Source organism: Chrysemys picta, chromosome 2 (assembly GCF_011386835.1).
Source record: "Chrysemys picta bellii isolate R12L10 chromosome 2, ASM1138683v2, whole genome shotgun sequence".
In the NCBI taxonomy this organism is placed as follows: Eukaryota; Metazoa; Chordata; order Testudines; family Emydidae; genus Chrysemys; species Chrysemys picta.
In genome coordinates, this window is record NC_088792.1 from 275,901 (window position 1) to 300,615 (window position 24,715).

At 43.5% G+C, this 24,715-nt stretch overlaps 1 protein-coding gene and 1 long non-coding RNA gene across 3 annotated transcripts in view; one reads left to right on the forward strand and one right to left on the reverse strand.

The window, feature by feature from the left end:
• ABCF2 (ATP binding cassette subfamily F member 2) overlaps positions 1-22,479 on the forward strand; it is a 32,421-nt gene extending 9,942 nt beyond the window's left edge. Inside the window, exons 9-15 of one of the 2 annotated variants that reach the window (XM_005289725.4) lie at positions 66-185; positions 792-881; positions 1,128-1,238; positions 2,439-2,501; positions 3,182-3,310; positions 21,309-21,512; positions 21,860-22,479. In XM_005289725.4, coding sequence (XP_005289782.2) covers positions 66-185; positions 792-881; positions 1,128-1,238; positions 2,439-2,501; positions 3,182-3,310; positions 21,309-21,512; positions 21,860-21,997 — 855 coding nt within the window. In that variant the 3' untranslated portion in view covers positions 21,998-22,479. The remainder of the gene's footprint in view (positions 1-65; positions 186-791; positions 882-1,127; positions 1,239-2,438; positions 2,502-3,181; positions 3,311-21,308; positions 21,513-21,859) is intronic. The other variant, XM_065582506.1, reaches the window with a different exon arrangement.
• LOC135981224 (uncharacterized) lies at positions 11,267-15,467 on the reverse strand. The gene is made up of 2 exons (XR_010598156.1): positions 13,453-15,467; positions 11,267-12,131 (listed from the first exon to the last, which is right to left on the reverse strand). It is a non-coding gene; the product is annotated as an uncharacterized LOC135981224 (long non-coding RNA).
• Positions 22,480-24,715: the final 2,236 nt, after the last annotated feature.

A 24,715-nucleotide genomic window follows, 5' to 3' on the forward strand; every position in this document is an offset into this window, starting at 1 on the left:
CAGTCTTTCCCCACATGCACCCCACTGTAGCAGCTGCCGCAAGGTAATCCCTTGTCTCATTACAGAACTACATTGCACGATTCGGTCATGGCAGTGCCAAGCTGGCCAGGCAGGCCCAAAGCAAGGAGAAGACCCTTCAGAAAATGATGGCTTCCGGGCTAACAGAGAGGGTGGTGAATGATAAGGTAGGATGGAGAAGCGGGGCTGTCTGTGGGAGACGAGAACTATAAATATGGCTGGAGAAGTAAAATGAGCTGCAACTGGGAATAATCATCAGAGCTGGAAGCAGGAGTGGGAGGGACAGGGGGCAGTAAATGGGGCTCCAGCTCTAACAGAAGACTGGCCAAAGGAGAATGCACGGGGGGCTACTAAACAGAGGCTTCTTGTCCCAGCATGGGGGTGGAGGCTTGTCCAACCCTCCCAAGAGATCCAAAGCAAAGCAAGGAATGCTGAATGGCTGGGAGGGTGGGGGAACAGCCCCTCCCTTCAGCTGAAGGATTAAAGTGGGGTGGAGACATGAACACACCTACCCTGCAAAGGAAGCAGAATGGGTAGGCAGATGCCAGCAATGGGCAGAATGTCACAGCAAACCTCCTGCTAGTGAGTTACAGACCTGCTTGACCTGATGGCTGCTAGGAGCAACTTGTAAAGCCATGGACTGCTCTCTGGGCTCCAGGGATGCAGGCAGTTGCTCCTCCATACTTGGAAGCCAAGTCATATTGGAACTGCAAGGCTCCCCTGGCACCCTGGGTGGGGCAGGAACTTAACATGGGGGTGTGTTTTGTTCCCAGACTCTGTCGTTTTATTTCCCACCATGTGGGAAAATCCCCCCTCCTGTCATCATGGTGCAGAATGTCAGCTTCAAGTACATGAAGGATGGGGTGAGTATTCTCTGTCCCCAAGCACACTCGGTGCAGTGCTTGCCTGGGTTGCATGAAGGTTCCCCCCTCCCCTTGTTTGGGTCCTGGGGCCACTGACCCAGCTTCCCCATCAGGCCGTAGCATGGGGAGGGGCTCAGCTCTTGCAGCTGTGGCTTATCAGAAGTGCCCCAGCTGGGCCTGCTCATCACAGCTTCCCAGGTGCTTTGGGGGGGGTGCCCCTCTCACGGTCTCCCCTGTGGATTGCAGCCCTGGATCTATAATAACCTGGAGTTCGGGATTGACCTGGACACACGTGTGGCACTTGTGGGACCCAATGGTGCTGGGAAGTCAACGCTGCTGAAACTGCTCACAGGAGAGGTATGCTTCCTACATGGCTGTCTCCTCTTCTCTTCCCCACCCCCACAGCCCTGGTGTCACCTGCGGGGATGGACAGTGCCCAAAACACTTCCTTGTACAGAGCCTCTGTTGTATTACTGTAGGTGGAATACATGGGTCCAAAGAGTCAAAGATGAACACTGACTGGGTCATGTTAGCAACATTAAACCGTTTCAAACAAGGTTGGGGGGGTCGTATACATAGAATTTCAGCCTGCTTAGTACCATAGCAATCATTGTTAATTTTTTTTAACCTTTCTATTAAAGATACAGAAAGGAAGGAAAACAGTTAAGGCATTTGAAATATAAAGTATTAAATAAGGCTTCAATTTTAACATTTCTTGTTTCCTTTCCTTTTAGCTGGAGAGAGATTTTAGAAAACCCTTGTTTGATAGTCTTGTAGATGGTATTAAAGCTAGTAATAACTTTCCCCCAAAAGGAGAGAAGTTCATGGAATATCAGGGTTGGAAGGGACCTCAGGAGGTCATCTAGTCCAACCCCCTGCTCAAAGCAGGACCAATTCCCAACTAAATCATCCCAGTCAGGGCTTTGTCAAGCCTGACTTTAAAAACCTCTAAGGAAGGAGAATCCACCACCTCCCTAGGTAACCCAATCCAGTGCTTCATCACCCTCCTAGTGAAAAAGTGTTTCCTAATATCCAACCTAAACCTCCTTGTTCTGTCGTCTGGTAGCACTGAGAACAGTCTAGATCCATCCTTAATTTCTGACACACCAATTTTGCTTCACTGATTTCTTCAGTTCCACCCTTCTCTTGTTTACAAAGCTTGATCTTAATACAGTCCTTGAGTTATATCAGGAGACCTTTTGTTTGGACTAATTCAGTCTTTCGTCCCATCAACACTTACTGTTGTAGGTTATTGTGACACTGTATAAATTTTTATCCATTTTCCCAGAGTTGAGCTTACAATTAGAATAAATTTGTAGGCCCAATTATTACAACGCATGACCCATTCACTGACCCCAAGAAGCACATGCCCCCCCATCTCCCCCCCTGTAAAATAGGGTTGCGGGAGGGAATAAGTGATAAGGCCACGGTGCTGCCACACTTTTAAAGCCAGCAATCTCAGCTGTCTCCCATTGGCTGGAGCAGGATAAAGTGGGCCATTGTGGGGGGGTGGCTGGGCTGCCATTCCCTTGTGAAATGCCTTTGTCTTCCTTCCAGCTGCTGCCCACAGATGGGATGATTCGCAAACACTCACATGTGAAAATCGGCAGATACCACCAGGTAATCCCTGCAGGGGCAGTGAGGAATGTCACAGGCTGCTGGGGTGGCTACCCGGGAACAGAGGGGTCTCATCTCTCCATTCTTCTCCCCAGACCCCTCCCCCAAGCCTGGCCTAAGAGTCTCTAGCTCCTGCTTGCTGGGTCACAGGCTGAGCCTCCAGGTGAAGAGGTGCCTCATTCCAAGCCCTGCGCTGTGCTGTGACTAATGGGGAAGAGCTGCTGCTCAGTGAAAGGGCTCTGGACTTCCTTCTAGCTCATGTCTCCTCCTGCTGGGTGTGGCTATTGAGCAGGCCATGGTGGCAACCCTTGCTTCCCTTGGAAAGTGTGATTGTGCTGCTCTGGGCCTGTCTGTTTTGTCTCTGACCCCTTGGAACGGAGACTGCAACTCTGTGCCTGGTACAGGACAAAGCATGTTGTTCTTTACAGAACTCTGTTTGATATGGAGGCCGCTTCCTTATGTCTTGTGAGCCTCTTACCACACTGAGGTGTTGGCAGGTTTGGGTTGCTGTGATCTGGGGATGGAGGTGTATCTGAAATGCTGCCTCCTGCTCTCCAGCTTGTACCCACAGAGGTGAAGAGGTTGTGGGGGCTGGGAGAGGCTTGCTGGCTATGAACTCACTCCCAGCAGGTGGCTGGGATATCTGCTTGTGCTGGCCTGAAATTGGTCTTCTCTTTGTCTAGCACTTGCAAGAGCAACTGGACTTGGACCTGTCACCCCTGGAGTACATGATGAAGTGTTACCCAGAGATCAAGGAGAAGGAGGAGATGAGGAAGATCATTGGCAGATATGGTCTGACAGGGAAGCAGCAGGTAGGTGTGGACTGCAGTGGGCATCTATTCCATGGGGCCTGCTCTTGGTGTGATTCTAGGGATGCAGAGCCACCATTTGTTCACCTGCCAGCCATCTGGAGTTACTGGGCAGGGGGCTACACTGGGGAATGCAGGTGCAAGCCCTCTCCTCGGGGCTGCGGCAGGGAGAGAGAACTTCCCGCAGCCCAGGTGCTGCTGGGGGGAGAGAGGGCTGGGGGGAGGTACCTCTCCCCACCGCAGCACCTCCGGGCCAGGCTGGGACCATTGATAGGCTGCTGTCGAGCCGCGCAGCTTAGAGGAAATTTAGCTTACCACCAAAGACGTGCTTCCATCATCTCATGGAGCAGGTCCTCAAGGAATCCATTTTGAAGCACTTGGAGGAGAGGAAGGTGATCAGGAACAGTCAACATGGATTCACCAAGGGCAAGTCATGCCTGATCAACTTGATTGCCTTCTATGATGAGATAACTGGCTCTGTGGTTATGGGGAAAGCGGTGGATGTGATATGTCTTGATTTTTTAGCAAAGCTTTTGGTACCGTCTCCCACAGTTTTCTTGCCAGGAAGTTAAAAAAAGTATGGATTGGATGAATGGACTATAAGGTGGATAGAAAGCTGCAGGGTGGATTTGATTTAAATCATTAGTCAGGAAGACTTGATTTAATCATGGATTTCTACATAAACGTGCATTCTTGTTGGTTGTTATAACTTTAATACATATTCTTCACAACTCAAAGATGTAGGTTTCATTTTTAGAAGGTACACACTATACATTTTTAAGTGATTTATTTTGAAAACTTTTCAGATTAGTTTTACAGCTATATCAGAAAATTAATGATTGTTTGGTTATTTCATTTACCAAAGGTAATTGAAGCAGATAGTTCACCTCCCAATGACTTCATAAATATCTCCAATTCAACAGGTTAATCGTTAATATTTGGAGAATTTTCTTGCCATGCTGTATTAGAAGGAGAACATCACCAGACAGACATTTAAATTGTTTTATTTAACTAAAACAACAATGTTATGTATTCTGGATTTTTTTTTCTTCAACAGCAAACATATAATATTTTAACAAAACAAGCATTTGAATTTAGTTAAACATTCAAGTTTTTTAAAATCAGGTTTGTTTTTGTTAAAATTGTTTAAAATAGTTTAAATGGGAAAAATATATATATATATATATATATATATATATATATATATATATAATTTAAAAAAAAAAAAATCGACTATGTCAGCCAGGTCAACATGAGAAACTTAAAATATTGGCTTCTGCAGCTAACTCAGTTGTCTTCACCTTCATTTTCCTGTTTGTTCACAATCTGGAAAAGAAAAACAAGCTTTCCTGCTTTTTCATGTTCCAAACGATTTCTCAGTTTGGAATGAATTAGTCCAAAGGAAGAAAATATTCTTTCTACACTGGCAGAAGAAGCTACTGCTGTTAAAAGTGAGATTATCACTTCAACAGTCTATGAATCCAAGTGCTTAAGTTACTTCCACCAGTTCACTGGTGTGACTTTCTTTAAAACATCATCAGTAAACATATATTTCTTGAATGGTTCACCCTAGCTCTGAAGTTTATTATAGTTGGCATTATTGAGGGGTGATTGCTGGATTTCCATGTCGTAGCCAAATCCTCTTCTTCAACAGTTAAGGTTTGACTCTGGTACCGAGTATTGAGAATATTTGCTGGAAATAGTGCTTGTCCCATTTGTTTTTTTTTAATGCTTGTAATTTAACTCTGTCGTTGCATATTTATCTTTTTTAAAATCTCACTCAGTTCCTTCCAAATTTCAACAGCGTCAGCAATAAAACAGCTATTTCCCTGCATTTTGTTCAAGGCTACAGAAATAGGCTTCAGGGTACTCAGCATCTGTTCAACGTTTCTCTTAGCCCAATATTGAGAACTTTGGCTGTGACAGTGCCATCTATTTGTTCTTGATTTTTTGTTCACAAACTGTCATCTGATTAGGCCAGTTCTTGATATAGTGCTCAAAACAGTCCACTACTGAGTTTTATCACATGTCTTGTGGGAGAGTTAGCTTGGTTCCTCCCACTTTTTTCAGAGCAGCTGCTGCAAAGTGGTTGTTACGGAAATATTTTGCAATTTCAACATTAGCCTTTATTTCTGGAACACTGAAATCTTCGGCTAGGAGGTGCATCAAATGAGCACTGCAACCGTATGTTATTAGCTTGGGACTCTCTTCACTCTCTCTTCTAAATTTCTTCTCATCTTGGATACATTTGCCGCATTGTCTGTGACCAACCTGCGTACTAGACATTTAGATTTTTTTTTTCACAGTTTGTTACAGCTTTTACTGCTGCTACTTGTAAGTATTCTGCTGTGTGTGCGTTTCCTGATGTATCAATTGCTTCTGAAAGGAAGACATTCCCTTCTTCTGTTGGCACACAAGCACATACAACAGGATCATTGTGGACATTGCTCCACCCATCAAGACTCAAGTTAACAATTTCACCCTCTAGACCTTTCGCACATTGCTCAATTTCTCTTTCATACACTTTATCCAGCAATTTGCCTGTGACATCTGCTCTGTTGGGTGGACTGTATCCTGGTTTTAATGACTGAACCATGTTAATGAAGTGTGGGTTCTCAATCATATGGAAAGGAGAGTTTGTTGCATAAACAAACCAGGCAATTTTTTCATCAGTTACCTTTTTTTGTAATCTGCTGGTTCTTACCACAAACTTATCTATGGTTGTTTCTGGATGATGGAGATTTTTTTGCTACAGGTGATATACTGTGGCTATGTGACATACATGATGTGACTGAGGGTACGTCTATACTTACCTCCGGGTTCGGCGGTAAGCAATCGATCTTCTGGGATCGATTTATCGCATCTTGTCTAGACGCGATAAATCGATCCCGGAAGTGCTCGCTGTCGACGCCGGTACTCCTGCTCCGCGAGAGAAGTACGCGGAGTCAACGGGGGAGCCTGCCTGCCGCGTGTGGACCCGCGGTAAGTACCTTGTAGTTCGAACTTAGGTACTTCGACTTCAGCTACGTGATTCACGTAGCTGAAGTTGTGTATCTTAGTTTGAACTGGGGGGTTAGTGTGGACCAGCCCTGAAACACTATTGTTGGCAGATAACTCTGAAAGTATAGAAAATGATGATCTTGAAGGTGGATAGTCTTCAGAATCCTGTATGTTGAGGATGGATTCTCCTAAACAAAATACGTCAGGGCAGTTGTTTAATTATTACCATATTGCTCATTTAGTATTCCTCATTGCATTCACTGACACTCAGTACTATCTTAAAGGTGAAATTGTAAAAGGAAGATTTGCCCATTACAGCTATTTGTTCTTTTTATCACAACTGCATCTAAAATGATAGTATCATAGAGTAACAACTACATTTTTTCGCTCAAACATGAGAATTCAAGAATAGTCCAGAAGGAAGACAGGCAGTCCTTAAGAGAAAAATATGGAAAAAAAAGTTTACCAACCTGAAAATCCTGCATGCTCAGACATGTTCCTTTCATCATCTTCAACGCAGCTTCCTCCTGAGAAGGAACACTTCTCACGATGTTGTTTCATTCGGGCAACCAGGCCTTGCATTTCTTTGTTGCATTGTTTGCATTTTGCACAGATGCCTGCCTTACCCACAGGTAGAGGAACTTCATTACAATATTCCCAAACTGGGTCTCTTTTATGGCCTGCTGCCATTATAGGTTTTCTAGTGAGAGAATGGTATGGTAGATCTCAAATCAATGAAGGCTACACTAAGAAAGACCTTAAGACTTCTGCTCCAAACAATTTCACTTTTGTTTCTACTGCCTTGTCCCACCCTTCTCACATTTATCTCCAGACTTCTTCTCCTTGTCCAGATCTATTCTGCCCCCAACAATCTTCTGTTCATTGAACTTTTTGAAACTTTGCACTTTTAGAGAGAGGTAAGGGATTGACGCTGTGTACACAGATTTGCAGAGGGACAGTAGGGTTGAGGTCTGTTATTTCTCACTTCATTCATTCATTCATTCATTCATTCATTCATTTATTTTAAAATATTTTTGCTGTTAACAAGTATGTGATCTCTGGGGACACAAATCCAGTTTGAGAACTGCAAAACTAAGCATCTCTAATGGTATCTTCTAGACTGAGCACTGAGTCCCATTGGGTAGATAGTAAGATTAACCTAAATAATCTATACAGAAACCCCTGGAACCCCATAAGATTGAGTCCCTAATTCAGGAACTATTGGAACTCATTTACAAAACTTTTCTTAAACATTACATGAATATATTCTCATACTATAGAATTAGAATGTATAATCCCTATTCTATGATGAGATATATTTGAGCTATAGTGATCTTAATTAAAACTGTCTTTAGATAGGTTTTTTCCTCAAATAATTTTATCAAAAAATCTTTTTTTTTTTAAATCATTGATTTTTATCCACCCTGGAAAGCTGGCTAGATCGTTTGGCTCAACGGGTAGTGATCAATGGCTCGATGTCTAGCTGGCAGCCAGTATCAAGCAGAGTGTCCCGGGGGTTGGTTCTGAGGCTGGTTTTGGTCAACATCTTCATTAATGATCTGGATGATGGGATGGTTTACACCCTCAGCAAGTTTGTGGATGACACTATGCTGGGGGGAGAGGTAGATACGCTGGAGGGTAGGGATAGGGTTCAGAGTGACCTAGACAAATTGGAGGATTGGGCCAAAAGAAATCTGATGAGATTCAACAAGGACAAGTGCAAAGTCCTGCACTTAGGACGGAAGAAGCCCATGCGGTGCTACAGGCTGGGGACCGACTTGCTAAGCGGCAGTTTTCCAGAAAAGGACCTGGGGAGTACAGTGGACGAGAAGCTGGATATGAATCAACAATGTGCCCTTGTCGCCAACAAGGCTAATTGCATATTGGTCTGCATTAGTAGGAGCATTGCCAGCAGATTGAGGGAAGTGATTATTCCCCTCTATTCGGCACTGGTGAGGCCACATCTGGAGTACTGTGTCCAGTTTTGGGGCCCCCCACTACAGAAAGGATGTGGACAAATTGGAGAGAGCCCAGCAGAGGGCAACGAAAATGATTAGGGGGCTGGGGCAAATGACTTATGAGCAGAGGCTGAGGGAACTGGGGTTATTTAGTCTGCAGAAGAGAAGAGTGAAGGGGGATTTGATAGCAGCCTTCAACTCCCTGAAGGGGGGTTCCAAAGAGGATGGGGCTAGGCTGTTTTCAGTGGTGGCAGATGACAGAACAAGGAGTAATGGTCTCAAGTTTTAGTGGGGGAGGTCTAGGTTGGATATTCGGGAAAATCTATTTCACTAGGAGAGTGGTGAAGCCCTGGAATGGGTTACATAGGGAGGTGGTGAAATCTCCATCCTTAGAGGTTTTTAAGGTCAGGCTTGACAAAGCCCTGGCTGGGATGATTTAGTTGGGGTTGGTCCTGCTTGGAGCAGGAGGTTGGACTAAATGACCTCCTGAGATCTCTTCCAACCCTAATCTATGATTCTATCTCATCAGTGAGAAGTGTGAGGGATGATCATATACATTTAGAAAGAGAAAATGAAGGCCACATTTATAGGATGGGAGACTGTCCTGGGAAGTAATGACTCAGAAAAAGATATGATGGTCGTGGCAGATAATCAGCTGAACATTAGCTCCCAGTGTGACTCTGTGGCCAAAAGAGCTAATGTGATCCTGGGATGCATTAACAGGGGTATCTCAAGTAGGAGGAATGAGATGATCTTATTTCTGTATTTGGCACTGGTGAAACTTCTGCTGGAACACTGTCCCGTTCTGGTGCCCACTATTCAAGAAGTTGACAAATTGGATAGGGTTCAGAGAGAAGCCATGAGAGTGATGAAAGGATTAGAAAACATGCCTTGTAAAATAACACTATCTATTTAGTTTAACAAAGAGAAGGTTAAGTGGTGACTTGATTAGTCTATAAATATCTACATGGGGGAACAAATATTTAGTAATGGGCTCTTCGTTGTAGTAGAGAAATGTCTAATGTGATCCAGTGGCTGAGAGTTGAATCTAGACAAATTCAAACTGGAAATAAGGTGTAAATTTTTGACAGTGAGGGTAATTAACCATTAGAACAATTTATCAAGGTCGTAGTTGATTCTCCATCACTGACCATTTTTAAAACACAACGGGATGTTTTTCTAAAAGATCTGCTCTAGGCATTATTTTGGGGCAGTTCTATGGCCTGTTATACAGGAGATCGGACTAAATTATGGTCCTTTCTGGCCTTAGAATCTATGAATCTCTGGCATGTTTGTCCGTCTTGATCTTACAAACCTCCAGTGATGGAGATTCCACAACCTATTCCAGATTTCCTATCCCTTTATCATTAGAACATTTTTCCAAATATCTAATCTAAATCTCCCTTGCTGCAGATTAAATACATTACTTCTTGCCTTCAGTAGACATAGAGAACAATTGATCACAGTCCTCTTTATAACAGCTCTTAATAGTCTTCACATATGTTATCAGTTCCCCCCTCAGTCTTCTTTTCTCAAGACTAAACATGCCCATTTTTTTTTAACCTTGTCTCATAGGTCAGGTTTTCTTAGGGTGGCCAGATGTCCCGATTTTATAGGGACAGTCCTGATATTTGGGGCTTTTTTTTTTATATGGGCTCTTATTACCCCCCACCCTGTCCCGATTTTTCACACTTGCTATCTAGTCACCCTAGGTTTTCTACACCTTATCATATTTGTTGCTCTCCTCTGGACTCGATCCATTTGGTCCACATTTTTCCTTATATGTGGCACCTAGAATCAATGTTCCCTCTAATTTTTTCCATCCATGTGCAGAATAAATTTTATGTGCACAGAGGTATGTAGGGATGTGCGCCACTAGTAGAAACAAAAAACCTAGATATAATATATACACCTCTACCCCGATATAACACAACCCGGTATAACACAAATTCGGATATAACGTGGTAAATCAGCGCTCCAGGGGGCGGGGCTGCACGCTCCGGCGGATCAAAGCAAGTTCGATATAACGCAGTTTCACCTATAACGCAGTAAGATTTTTTGGCTCCTGAGGACAGCGTTCTATCGGGGTAGAGGTGTATTTTTAAAAAGTTACAATAGGGATAATTATTTGAGCCAGGACAGGTGAGGCATTTTAGAACTCACTGCTCAAATAATTAAATTTAAGTGTAAAAGTGAAATAAAAATTATGAAATGCATAGACTAGTCAAAAAACTAAAATAACACACTTTGAAAGAATATAATTACAGAGAATATATGTGCAAGAAGTAGTAACAACAATAATACAAGTATGTGTTGGGAGGGGTGTGTGTGTGAGAGACTGTCTGTCTGTGCTGGTTGTGAGATACCGTGCACGGTCTCCTTAAGGCACTCACTGAAAGCTCTCCTGCTCCCCCTGAGCCATGTCCCCTCTCCCGCGCTCTGCGGAGATGGGGTACATGGGCAGGGGTGAGGGGGAGAGACTGAGTGTTGGCTGCTGGGGAAGTCTCTGAGGGACCGTGCGCTCTATTTAAGGCACACACTTACTGCCTGGATGGAAGGCTCATTCAGACCTCAGAGCTGCTGCAAGTCCTGAGCCCTGTCACCTCTCCCCTGCATGGTGGAGATGGGGTGCAGGGGACAGCCTGACATCAGCACCTCTCTTCTCTCCCCCCCGCCCCCCCCAACCACCCACCCCGCTCTGCACAGCCAGCAGGAGGGTCCTGGGAGCAGCTGCAGGAGCAAAGTGGCCGCAAAGCAGCGGGGGGAGGAGCACCTGAACACACGCTGCTGTGTGTGGCTCTGCTAATCAAGTGCATGGCACTTGACTAACTCCTGGGCGGCTGCCCGACCGCACAGCTTAGCGGGAATGCAGCCTAGAACTGGACACGGTACTCCCATTGATGCCTCACCAGTGCAGAGTAGTGTGGGACAATTACCTCCCATGTCCCACATATAATGCTCTGGTTAACATACTCCAGAATTAGCCTTTTTCACAACAGCATCACATTGTTGATCACAAATTGAATATGAATCCACTATAATCCCCAGATCCTTTTCAGCAGTACTATCACTTAGCCAGTTATTCCCTGTGTTGTGCATTTGATTTTTTTTTTCCTTCCTAAGTGTAGAACTTTCCACTTGTCTTTATTGATTTTCATCTTGTTGAATTCAGACCAATTTTCCAAGGCCCTTTTAAATTCTAATCCTGGCAACCCCTCCCAATTTAGTGTCATCTGCAGATTTGGTAAGCATACTCTCCTCTGCTATACAAGTCATCATTAATTAAAACATTGAATAGTACTATTGGACCCTGGACTGATACCAATATGCCCTCCCAGTTTCACATCAAACCACTGATAACGACTTTGAGTATGGTCTTTCAATCAGTTGTGCACCCACCTAATAGTAAATTTATTTATACCACATTTCCCTAGTTTTCTTATGAGACTGTCACATGGGACTGTCAGAAGCCTTATTAAAATCAAGATACATCACATCTGCTGCTTTCCTCCTATCCATTAGGTCAGTAACCCTGTCAAAGAAGGACATTGGGTTGATTTGGCATGATTGTTCTTGACAAATCCATGCTGGCTGTTCCTTGTCACCTATTATCCTCTAGGTACTTACAAATTGATTGTTGAATAATTTTTTCCAATATCTTTCCAGGTATTGAAGTTAGATTTGACTGCTCTATAATTTGTTACCCTTTTTAAAGATGGGTACTATGTTTGCCCTTTTCCAGTCCTGTGGGACCTCGTCCATCCTCCAAGTGTTCTTGAAGATCATTGCTAGCGGTTCTGAGATTGCTTCAGCTAGTTCCATAAGTACCCTATTTCATCAGGCCATGCCAACATGACTACATCTAACTTAGAATCATAGAATCATAGAATATCAGAGTTGGAAGGGACCTCAAGAGGTCATCTAGTCCAACCCCCTGCTCAAAGCAGGACCAATTCCCAGCTAAATCATCCCAGCCAGGGCTTTGTCAAGCCGGGCCTTAAAAACCTCCAAGGAAGGAGACTCCACCACCTCCCTAGGTAACGCATTCCAGTGTTTCACCACCCTCCTAGTGAAATAGTTTTTCCTGATATCCAACCTGGACTTCCCCCACCGCAACTTGAGACCATTGCTCCTTGTTCTGTCATCTGCCACCACTGAGAACAGCCGAGCTCCATCCTCTTTGGAACCCCCCTTCAGGTAGTTGAAGGCTGCTATCAAATCCCCCCTCATTCTTCTCTTCTGGAGACTAAACAATCCCAGTTCTCTCAGCCTCTCCTCATAAGTCATATGCTCCAGACCCCTAATCATTTTTGTTGCCCTCCGCTGGACTCTTTCCAATTTTTCCACATCCTTCTTGTAGTGTGGGGCCCAAAACTGGACACAGTATTCCAGATGAGGCCTCACCAATGTCGAATAAAGGGGAACGATCACGTTCCTCGATCTGCTGGCAATGCCCCTACTTATACAGCCCAAAATGCCGTTAGCCTTCTTGGCAACAAGAGCACACTGTTGACTCATATCCAGCTTCTCGTCCACTGTGACCCCTAGGTCCTTTTCAGCAGAACTGCTACCTAGCCATTCGGTCCCTAGTCTGTAGCAGTGCATGGGATTCTTCCGTCCTAAGTGCAGGACTCTGCACTTGTCCTTGTTGAACCTCATCAGGTTTTTTTCTGCCCAATCCTCTAATTTGTCTAGGTCCCTCTGTATCCGATCCCTACCCTCTAGTGTATCTACCACGCCTCCTAGTTTAGTGTCATCTGCAAACTTGCTGAGAGTGCAGTCCACACCATCCTCCAGATCATTAATAAAGATATTAAACAAAACCGGCCCAAGGACCGACCCTTGGGGCACTCCGCTTGAAACCGGCTGCCAACTAGACACGGAGCCATTGATCACTACCCGTTGAGCCCGACGATCTAGCCAGCTTTCTATCCACCTTACAGTCCATTCATCCAGCCCATACTTCTTTAACTTGGTGGCAAGAATACTGTGGGAGACAGTATCAAAAGCTTTGCTAAAGTCAAGAAATAACACATCCACTGCTTTCCCCTCATCCACAGAGCCAGTTATCTCATCATAGAAGGCAATTAGGTTAGTCAGGCACGACTTCCCCTTCGTGAATCCATGCTGACTGTTCCTGATCACTTTCCTTTCCTCTAAATGTTTCATAATTGATTCCTTGAGGACCTTACCTAAATATTCTGTAACCTGTTCCTTCCTTATGTTGGCTTGTGTTCATTTCCCCCCTTGTTAATACGAATTGTGTATCTGGTCACCGTTAACCTTTTTAGTGGTGAATGAAACAAAATAGGCATTAAACATATCAGCCTCCTTGACATTATCTGTTGTTAGCTCTACTTCCTTACTAAGGTAGAGGAGTTTCCTTTTCCTAATGTATTTTAAAAAAGCCCTATTGTTATTGCCTTTTATGCCCTTTCCTGGATGTAACTCATTTCGTGCCTTAGCCTTTCTGATTTTGTTCTTACATTCTCATGCTAGTCTTTTGTATTCCTCTTTAGCAATTTGTCCATGTTTACACTTCCTTTTGTAGAATTCCTTTTTCATTTTCCAGGTCATTAAAGAGCTCCTGATGGAGCCATATTGGCGTCTTACTAGTCTTCCTATCTTCCTTCGCATTCAGGCAATTTGGAGTTGTGCCTTTTTAATCTTGTCTCCTTGAGAGAGTGCCAGATCTCCTGAAATCCTTTCTCTTAAGTTTTCTTCCCATGAGACCTTTCCTGCCAGTTCTGAGTTTGTTTAAAATCTGCTTTTTTTGAAGTCCATTGTCCTTATTCTGCTGCTGTTGCTCCCTCCTTTCCTTTGAATCACGAACTCTACCATTTTAATGATCTCTTTCGCCCAAATTGCCTTCCACCTTCAGATTTGCTGCCAATTCCACCCTGTTGGTCAGAATCAAGTCTAAAAAGGCTATTCCCGGCTACTTGCTTCACTCTCTGAAACAAAAATGTGTCCCCTATACATTCCATGAACTTATTGGACATGATGTATTTCACCATGTTACTTTTCCAACAGATATCTGGGTACATTTCCCCCATAACTACTCGATTTTGTGTCTTGGAAATTTCTGTTTGTTCCAGAAATGTCTTATCCACTTCCCCTTCCTGATTTGGTGGTCTATAGGAGTGACATCATTGTAGGAGTCTACTATTCTCTCTTCCCCCTCCCCCACCCCTTTTTTTACCCAGAGACTTTCAACTGGTCTGCCACTCACCTTCTGGACCTCAGAACAAGTGTGTATATTCTTGATGCAACACTTCCTCCCTTTTTGCCCTGCCTGTCCTTCCAAAACAAGCTATACCCCCCTATACCACTATTTCAGTCATAAGACTTATCCCACCAAGTCTCTGATGTCAATTATGTCATAATTTAGCTTGTGTACTAATACTTCCACTTCTTCCCATTCATTTTCCATACACCTTGCATTTGTGTATAGACATCCAAGATGCTGAATAGATTCCTCCACTGATTTCCCTCTTATTGCTCCTCTGACCTTACTGTAACTTTCCATGTCCTCTCACCCGACCCTTGCCATCTAGCCCCTCTGTTAAGGTTGCCTTAATTATGCTTACTGTGGGCTTTCATCACCTGCCCCCTTTGAACCTTGTTTAAAGCTCTCCTCGCTAGGTTGGTGAGTTAGTGTGTGAAGAAGCTTGTCATGTTGACTTGCTTGTCCACTATGACCCCCTAAATACTTTTCAGAGTGATTGCTTTTCAGGTATAGTGTCCTGTTTTCTGTAGCACTGTAGCATCCCTTGTTCCTAGATGAAGAACTTTGCATTTGACTGTATTAAAATGCATTTTGTTTGAATGGTCCCAGCTTACAAAGTACTCCAGATGGCTGTATGTAACTGCCCAGTCCTCCTCCTTACTTTCACTCTGCCAATCTTTGTCATCCACGGATTATCAGCAGTGATCAGCCTACTACTGATCACTGCAGAACCCCACTAGAAACATCCTTATTTGATAATTCACCATTGATGACTACTTTTTGAGATCTATTAGTTAGCCAGTTCTTAATCCATTTAATGTGTACCTTATTGATATTGTGTAATGCTAATTTTTTTGATCAGTGGCATGGTACTAATTCAAAGGCCTTACAAAAATCAAGAATACTACTTCTACCCAGTTACTTTTGTCAGACAAACCTGTAATCTCATTTAAAAAAAAAAAAAAAAGAAAAATGGTATTATGTTCCCCATCTTCTAATTTTTTTACTGATTTGAATCCTGTCAGCTTTTCCAGTTCCCCAGCTTTTAAAGATTTATGAAAAACTAACATCAGTGGGCAAATATCATCTCAATCAGCTATTCTAGAACTCTATATTGATTTTAAAATATTTTAACCTTAGTAGAGACTTCTTAATATCCTCAGGTAGACTTTTTTTTATTTTAAGTGAATTTTAGAATGTGGTATTACACCATTGTGGGTTCGACTCTGGTGGCTATAGTTTCAAGTCACCTGTTCTACTTGCTCCAGATGTCTCTAGGCACACATGAAGACCAAGGATAGTGACCACACAGACATTCACAAGTACAAGGTCTAGTCTGTTTTACAACTTTAATAAAAGTTACAATTAAAAAGTTATGATTACCCAAGCATATAGTTACAAATATAGTTATACTCACACCCTTAACAATAGTGTTAGGGTCTGATGGGTGTTTCATGGATTGATCATCAGTAGAGGGATGGTTCCTGCTGGACTTTTCCTATGGGAATCTCAATTTTCCTGCTCTGGGCACCCCCTTTTTATAATGTGATTCTGCCTATTCCTACATTCTGCACATGTCCATAAAAGTGTCAACCCTCTTTTTCTTTATTGGTCTGATGTACCCTAGAAACTTAAGGAACCCTGATTTCTATAGGCTGTGTACATTCTCTTTTTATTCTCATAAGCTTTGAGACACAACCTGTATCCTGTGGTTAAGGCACATGTTGACAACAGATGTGCCTTTACAGCATTTTTATGATTTAAAATTAATCTTCTGGCTAATTTTTCACAATATCACCATTTGGTACCTCTTTTCCCATCATCTCAGGGCATCGGGTTATTCCTTGGTCATTTATTTGTGTCAGCATTTCTTGTCTCCAAGGCCTAAAATAGCTAAGCTAAAATCTTGCAAGCCTCAGCCTACAGGTTCTTGCGTTTCAGCTTGTCTGTCTTATATCTAATACATGATTCCCTCTGAGGGCATGTCTATACTTACCGGGGATCGACACTGCTCCAATCAATGCACCGGGGGTCAATTTAGTGCAGGGGTTCTCAAGCTGGGGGTCGGGACCCCTCGGAGTCACAAGGTTCTTACATGGGGGTCATGAGCTCTCAGCCTGCACCCCAAACCCTGCTTTGCCTCCAGTGTTTAAATATATTAAGTGTTTTTAATTTATAAGGGGGAGGGTGTCTCACTCAGAGGCTTGCTATGTGAAAGGGGTCACCAGTACAAAAGTTTGAGAACTGCTGATTTAACTACTGAAGACCCACTAAATCAGCCCCAGATCGCTCTCCTGTCAACTCTGGTGCTCCACCGGAACAAGAAGAGTAAGTTGACAGGAGAGTGTCTCCTGTCGATGCAGCACGGTGTAGGCACCGGAGTAAGTCGGCCTAAGGTACGTCAAATCCAGCTACGTTATTCACATAGCTGGAGTTGTGTAACTTAGGTCGACATACCCCGGTATTGTAGACAGGGCCTAAATACTGATCAATCTTATACTTCTATAATCCTACAATGAATCTATATGATATAACATATATGTATTCATATATACATCACACAATAAATCAAGAATAAACTAAAATCATTGGCTACACTTAGTACTAATGGACTAAAAAGTAGTTTATTCATGTGATGTGACTACAGCCTGCTTTTTTCCAGATATGATACAGAACTATGTATTTAAGACTACTGCCTCTTCCTCATTAACAGTTTTACCATCTTCATCAAGTCATGGGCCTGCGCAATTGCTAGGATTTCTCTCATTCATGATATAGTTAGAAAAAGATTCCTCCTTATTGTTCTCAATTCTGCCAGCCATATACTTATTTTTCCCTTGGTCTCAAGCTTCCTTTATCAATATACCAAAGACTGTGTGCTTGGATGCTATGTAGTACTGATGCTTGCACTTCCAGCCCACAGATTATCATCCCGTGGATGGTCACCAATTTACACATCATGGACAAGAAATCTCTTCTGTCTTTAGTGGGAATGAAAACATGGCATGTTCAACACAGGTCACTCTGACTATTCGATTGTTGGCCATAACCACTATCTGGTGTAGCACGGTACCTAAACAGAAAGAAACGGGTCCATTAGTTGACAGGGTCCTTGTCTGAAGGCCAGTTGTAGGATCCTTCTTTCCTTCACCTCAGGGTCCATGTGGACTAGATTTTTTGTGATGAGGCATCTTTTGCACTGGAGGTTGGAAGGGAACTGAGCGGCTACACTGCACTCTTCACTCCCCCCTTATTTTTGGATTATTCTCAGATCTGTCTGTGATGGACTTGGTGTCTGCTTTGTTTCCCATCCATATATTAACCCAGCCTGACCTTGCCTGGTTCTAGATCTGATATTTGGGTCACAGTACAAAGTGGTATGAACTTGTCTCGAGTTGCAGCCACTCTCTGGAATGGAGTTCTGTAGTATTTATTTAGATGGAATGTATGGGCCTAAACAAGGTTTGGAGTGTGGTATACAGAGTCTGTCTGCTTAATACAATGGAAAACACCATTAAGAATGTTTGTTTTTTAACCTTTTTATTAAAGATACTTTTAACTGTTTCTTTTCGGTATTTCAAATGTGAAAGGTATAGTTTTCATTTTAACAGTATCCCTTGTTCCCTTTCCCGTTAGCTGGAGAAAGGGTTTTTAGAATGAAAAACACCTGTGCACACACAGCTACCTGTCTCTTTATTGGTATTATAGATGATTTTCTCCTTTTGGAGAAAAGAGAATGACTAAGTTAGTTGAAATGGGCAGTTGTTAAGGTCTAATCCCATTTCCTAGAGGGGAAAGAACAGAACAGCAAAGATAGAGCTTCTGTATCTGATGCTGATTCTCACTTTCAACCTCACTACTGGAAAAACAGGGGCACAGAATGTCGTCTTCTCAGCCCCTTCGAGACATGGCAAACTTGTACCAGTGTAGGGCTGTTCAGGACATTGCATTTAGCCACCTTTTTGGTTGCAGTGTTGGAAAAGATGCAGTCTTGCCCAGCTAAGCCACTCTTATTAGACAGAAGGCAAAAGGGGGGAGAGAGGAAAATATAGTAGTAAGGTGGACACGTTGGTGGGTGGGGGGTGGGGGTGTTTGGGATTCAGCCCATGCCAGTGGGATTGGCAATGACATCAGGGTCTTTCTTCACCCAGGAAATTTCTTGGTGTCAGGATGACAAAGGTCCATTGATATTACAGTGGATCCCAGGAGTCAGAGGGCAGTCAGCAATTGTCATGGTAGCCCATCTGTCGTCCCTTAAAATTTCCTCCCAAAGTCTTTCCCTTTAAAAACTACAAAAGAGATTGATGGGTGAAATAGCCTGTCCTTTCATTATTTTGTTCACCAAGTAGGTCTGATTTCCAACATATAAATTTTGTTTGATTTCCAGTCCCACACTTCTCGTGCTTACTAGGCATATTAACTTAGTCGCTGAGTTATATCAGTAGCCCTTTTTGTTTGGACTAATTGAGTCATCTCGCTTTAGCAGCTTTATAGATTCCAAGGTCAGACGGGACCATTATGATTAGTTAGTTTGACCTCCTGTATAACACAGGCTAGAGAACTGCCCCAGAATAATTCCTAGAGCAGAGATGTTTAGAAAAACATCTAATCTTGATTTAAAAATGGTCAGAGATGGAGAATCCACCCCGACCTTTGGTAAGATGTTCCAGTGGTTAATTACTCAGAATTATGGATTATTACAATTATTACTCTGTTAGTGTTATGGATTATTTCCAGTCTGAATTTGTCTAGCTACAACTTCCAGCCATTGGATTGTTATATTTTTCTCTGCGAGTTTGAAGAACCCATTATTAAATATTTGCTCCCCATGTAGTCACCCCTTAACCTTGTTTTTGTTAAGCTAACACCTTGAGCTCCTTGAGTCTATCACTATAAGGTAGGTTTTCTAAATCTTTGATTATTCTCGTGGCTCTTCTCTGAACCCTCTTAAGTTTATCAACATCCTTCTTGAATTGTGGACACCAGAACTAGACACAGAATTCCAGCAGTGGTCACACCAGTGCCAAATACAGAGGTAAAATAACCTCTCTGCTCCTGTCACGGAGTGTGGGGGACGCAGGGCCCTGTACCCCCGGCTTCCTGCGATTCACCGTGACTCTCAGCCAGCCAGTAAAACAGAAGGTTTATTGGATAACAGGAACACAGTCTACAGCAGAGCTCGTAGGTACAACCAGGACCCCTCAATCAAGTCCTCTTGGGGAGCGCAAGGAGCTTAGACCCCAGCTTGGGGTTCCCTGCGTTGCACCTCCCAGCCCAAAACTGAAGATGTCCCAAAACCCTCCAGCAGCTCTCCCCCCCCCCCCCCCCCCCTCTGCTCCTCCTCTCCTTTGTTCAGTCTCTGGGGCAGAAGGTGTCACGTCCCCCACCCCCCCTCCTGGCTCAAGTTACAGCTCAGGTAGCTCAATGTAACTCCCAGGCTCCATTCCCAGGTCAAATCCACCCTGCTCCCTGCTCGTCACAGCTCCTATTGGAGATTTCCCTGTTTATGCATCCCAGGATCGTATTAGCCATTTTGGCCACAACATTGACTGGGTGCTCACATTCTGCCGATTATCCACCATCTCTTCCTCCCCTCCCCCCCGCCCCAAGCCTTTTTCAGTCACTGCTTCCCAGGATAGAGAGTCCCCTATCCTATAAGTATGACCTACATACTTTGTTCCTAAATGTATAGATGTACATTTAGCTGTAGTAAAATGTGTATTATTTAGTTATGCCCAGTTTACCAAGCAATCCAATCCAGTTGATCTGAATCAGTGACCTGTCATCTTCATTATCACTCCCCCAATTTTTGTGTCTTCTGCAAACTTTATCAGTGATGACTTTTGTCTTCTAGGTCATTGATTAAAATGTTAAATAGCATAGGGTAAAGAACAATTTCCTGTGGAATCCTACTGGAAACACAACTGCTTGATGATGATTCCTTTTTCAGTTGCGTTTTTGAGAGCTATCAGTTAGTTTTTATTAATTTAATGTGTGCCATGTTAATTTTATTGTTCTAGTTTTCAAACAAATATCATGTTACCAAGTCAAACACGTGCTTAATACAGAAAAGGCAAAAATTTCAATATTATTGATGATTCTACCATGTCCACATAATAGTGGACCAGTCCCATTGTCAGGAAACTTTTGTTCCTAACATATTTTAAACAAAACTCCTTCTTATGTTCCTTAACTCTGCTGGCCATAGATTTCTTCTGGAATCCCTTTGCTTCTCTTATCAATTTTCTACAATTCCACATTTCTGACTTCATATTGATTTATATCAGTTTCCCCTTTCTTCCTTTTTTTTATAGCTGCCTTCATTTTCCCTCTAAACCACAGTTGGGTTTTAACCAGCTTGGCCACCTTTCTCGATTTGTGGCTTTTTGGGCATCTAGAAAGGTGTTTCTTAAATGATTCCCAATTATTGTTCAAATTTTTCTGATTAAATACTTCCAGCTGATTTGGCTCTTACTTATTTTTAGCTTTGTGGAATTAACTTTCCCTGCTAGTCGCTCTAGTAGAAACATCCAGTCACTCTGAAACTGAGGGCAGAATTTAGGGCTGTGGGTAGAATGTGACTAACACCCCTATAATGACATAAATTAATTCTGTACCTGATGGGACTTCAAGCATGAGCAGCATCTTTGACTGCCCCCTATTTCTGCTTCAGAAATCTGCAGGACCCTTGGTGCAGTGGTGGGGGAAGGGTTAGTCAAGGCAGGAGCCAACTGCAGCTGCCCTGCAGTGGTGCAGAGGTGCTGCCCCTGGAGTCTGTGCCTCTGCAGAGCTGTAAGCAGTGTCTGTTTGACAGGTGAGCCCCATCCGGAACCTCTCTGATGGGCAGAAGTGCCGTGTGTGTTTCGCGTGGCTGGCCTGGCAGAATCCCCACATGCTCTTCCTGGACGAACCCACCAACCACTTGGATATAGAAACAATAGATGCTCTGGCAGATGCCATCAACGAGTTTGAGGGAGGAATGATGCTTGTCAGCCATGACTTCAGGCTCATCCAACAGGTAAGGGCGGGTGGGGTTCATCAAGCGCTGTTCTCAGCCAGTAAATTGGGAGTGGGCATCTGTCTCTGTCAGACCCACCCTAGCTCAGCCAGATGTGATGGGCTGGATGCATGAATTCCTGGGTGAGATTCTGTGGCTTGTTATGCTGATCACCTAATTTGGCGTAATGGCTATGAGTGTGCTTAGCTGAGTTAGTGAGCTGCTGGCAGCTGCAAACTCTTGCCTGCTTTGGCTGGACAAAAGGGGAAAAGGGAGCTTGAACCCCCATGTGGGATCGGGAGGGAATCCCCCACCTTGTGCCCCTCTGAGGCAGAGCTGCTCTAAGGACTACCTTCCTATGTTTTCAGGTTGCCCAAGAGATCTGGGTCTGCGAGAAGCAGACAATCACGAAGTGGCAGGGTGACATCCTCGCTTACAAGGAACATCTCAAGTCAAAACTCGTGGACGAGGAGCCCCAGCTCACCAAAAAGACCCACAACGTGTGAGTGCGGGAGGGGTCGGTCAGGTGCTCTCCCTGGAGACTGACACAGTGGCCAGCCAGCCTGACCCACCCTCCTGCTGACTGGAATCGGACTCTGCTGCTATCTCTGTGGTTCTGTTTAGCATTGCTTCAACATTGCTTCTCCTCGACCCTCCCTGTATCTCTACATCTGGACAACCCCTTCCCTTCTATTCCGACTGCATTCAGGCAACTGTATCCACAGCTGGATGGTGTCTCATCCTACACCAGACCTTCCACTCCAATAGGCTGGAGTCATGGTGATGGCAGTAGGGAATCTGACTTGCAGTGATACAGAAGTGGAGATCCTAGCCCATCTTCTCACCCTTCACCCACAACTTTCTGCTTCAGTTTAGAAACTTCACTTCAAACTCCTCAGGCCTTGGTTTGTTTTTTAATGATTATTTAACAGTGTAATTACCAGATCTGCCTGAGAATCCATCAGTCAATAAAGAGGGAAGAACAGTCTCCCGCTTTCCTTCCTCCTCCTGTGAGGTGCACTGGGCGTGAGAGCACGGAACCAGCTCTCAGCTAGCACTGAGCTGCTTGGGTTTTAGTGCATGACACAGGGCCCTATTGGCACCCTGGGCTGGACCTGGGGGAAATGTCTTTCCTACTGACACCAAATGCCCCTGTTAGTACAGGATAGTCTTCCAGTACAAATAAGTACAACTGGGGGATGAGGCAACTCTGAGTAACTGAGCTACAGAGGCACTGAGGTGAGTTGATACAATAGTAACATTCATTTCAGACGTGCAATAAATAAGAAATGTTAAATTAAAAACAATCTAAAATTCTGTACTTTTCCAGGGCACTTACATGCCTTTATCTTCTTACTGACTTAGCTGAATATGACATAATGCAGCTCCTTTAGCAATCAAGATTATGTATCTTGGGCTGGGCAGTTTTCCCTTACTCCTTGGGCTGAAAGGAAGCCAAAATCCAGTCTTCGGTGTTCTCGTTTTCTGGGAGGTTTTTAGAAGGGAATTAGTGCCTGTATCTCCTCAGCCCATGCATGGAGGCTCTGCCAATTTCCAGAATAGGCTAATAATCCATTTGCATGTACTTTACACTGAGTGAAAGAAACTTGTCAAAAGTGAAGAAGTTAAAATCTTTACTCCTGCAAAGGCTACTTCCACAGTAAACAGCTCAGAAGACAAATAACCTGCAAACCAAACATCAAGAAGCTTGTAATCTTGTTTTTGATAGAGGTAGCTGTCTTGGTATTTGACATAGCAGAATGTCATATGGGACTAAAAATGAGCACTGCACAAAATCACTTTGCCACACTCTAAATCAGGGGTAGGCAACCTATGGCACGTGTGCCGATTTTCAGTGTCACTCACACTGCCCGAGTCCTGGCCACCGGTTTGGGGGGGGGGGGGGGGTTCGGCATTTTAATTTAATTTTAAATGAAGCTTCTTAAACATTTAAAAACCCTTATTTACTTTACATACAACAATAGTTTAGTTCTATATTATAGACATATAAAAAGAGCCCTTCTAAAAACGTTAAAATGTATTACTGACACGCAAAACCTTAAATTAGAGTGAATAAATGAAGAGTCGGCACACCACTTCTGAAAGGCTGCCGACCCCTGCTCTAAATAAACTAAACTGGATAAGAGATTTCCAACTAGTAAATAGGGAATCATCTAGTGCGGTCCTGCATTGAGCTGTTCTCAACCAATGTGCTTCAATATCTTTACGAATGATCTAGAAGAAAATATAAAATCACTGTTTGCAAAATTTGCAGATGACAAAGATTTGTGGGGTGGTAAATAATAATGGGGGACAGGTCAGTTGTACAACATTATTTGAAATACACAGAAAGCTGAGTTTATCTGAACAGTGTTTCTGTACAGCCAAATGTGAGGTCATACCTTAGCCACAAAGAATGTAGGTCACATTTAACGGAATAGGGAGCTGTATTCTGGAAAGAAGTGACTCTGGAAAGGAGTTAAGAGGAAACATGAGCTCCTAGGGTGTAGCTCTAGCTGTCAACACTTCAAAAACAATGATTGTGAATTGGAAAGTTTTCAGAGAAGCAGTACAAGAATTATTTGAGGTCTGGAAAACTTTTCTTAGTGTGAGAGACTTCAAAAGCTCCAGCTACTGAATTTGTGCAAAAGAAACTTAAGAGATGACTTGATCATGGTCTACTAGTACCTATATGGGGAAAGAGATTTCTGATGATAGATGCCTTTTGGATCTAGCAAAGGCAGAATGAGATTGAAGGGCTGGGAGCCGAAGCAAGACAATTTTTTACCAGGAAGGATAACTAATCATTAGAAGAACTTCTCTACGGGCTGTGGTGGATTCTCAGTTACATGGAGTCTCTCTAACAGACTTGCTGTAGCTCAAACAGATGTTCTGGGCGGGATGCAGGAATCCTTGCCTGAGATTCTCTTCCCTGGACTAGGCAGGAGGCCAGCCTGGCTGGTCAGCATGGTCTCTTGTGCCCTTACTCTAGGAATTAAACTGGTCTGACTACATGACAGGTTTAAGGATTTATCATGCTGAACACCCATCTTCAGAAGGCCAGCAGTGGGGCCTGGGAAGTTTGGGGTGCAGTTGAAGTGGGTGGGGGGAAGAGAATGCTTTTAACAAAAACAATGTACAAATCTGACCAGATTATTCAGAATAACAGCCTGTGTCCCAGATGTAGTGTGATTGGCTATGTTAAAGGGGTGAGCAACCACTCA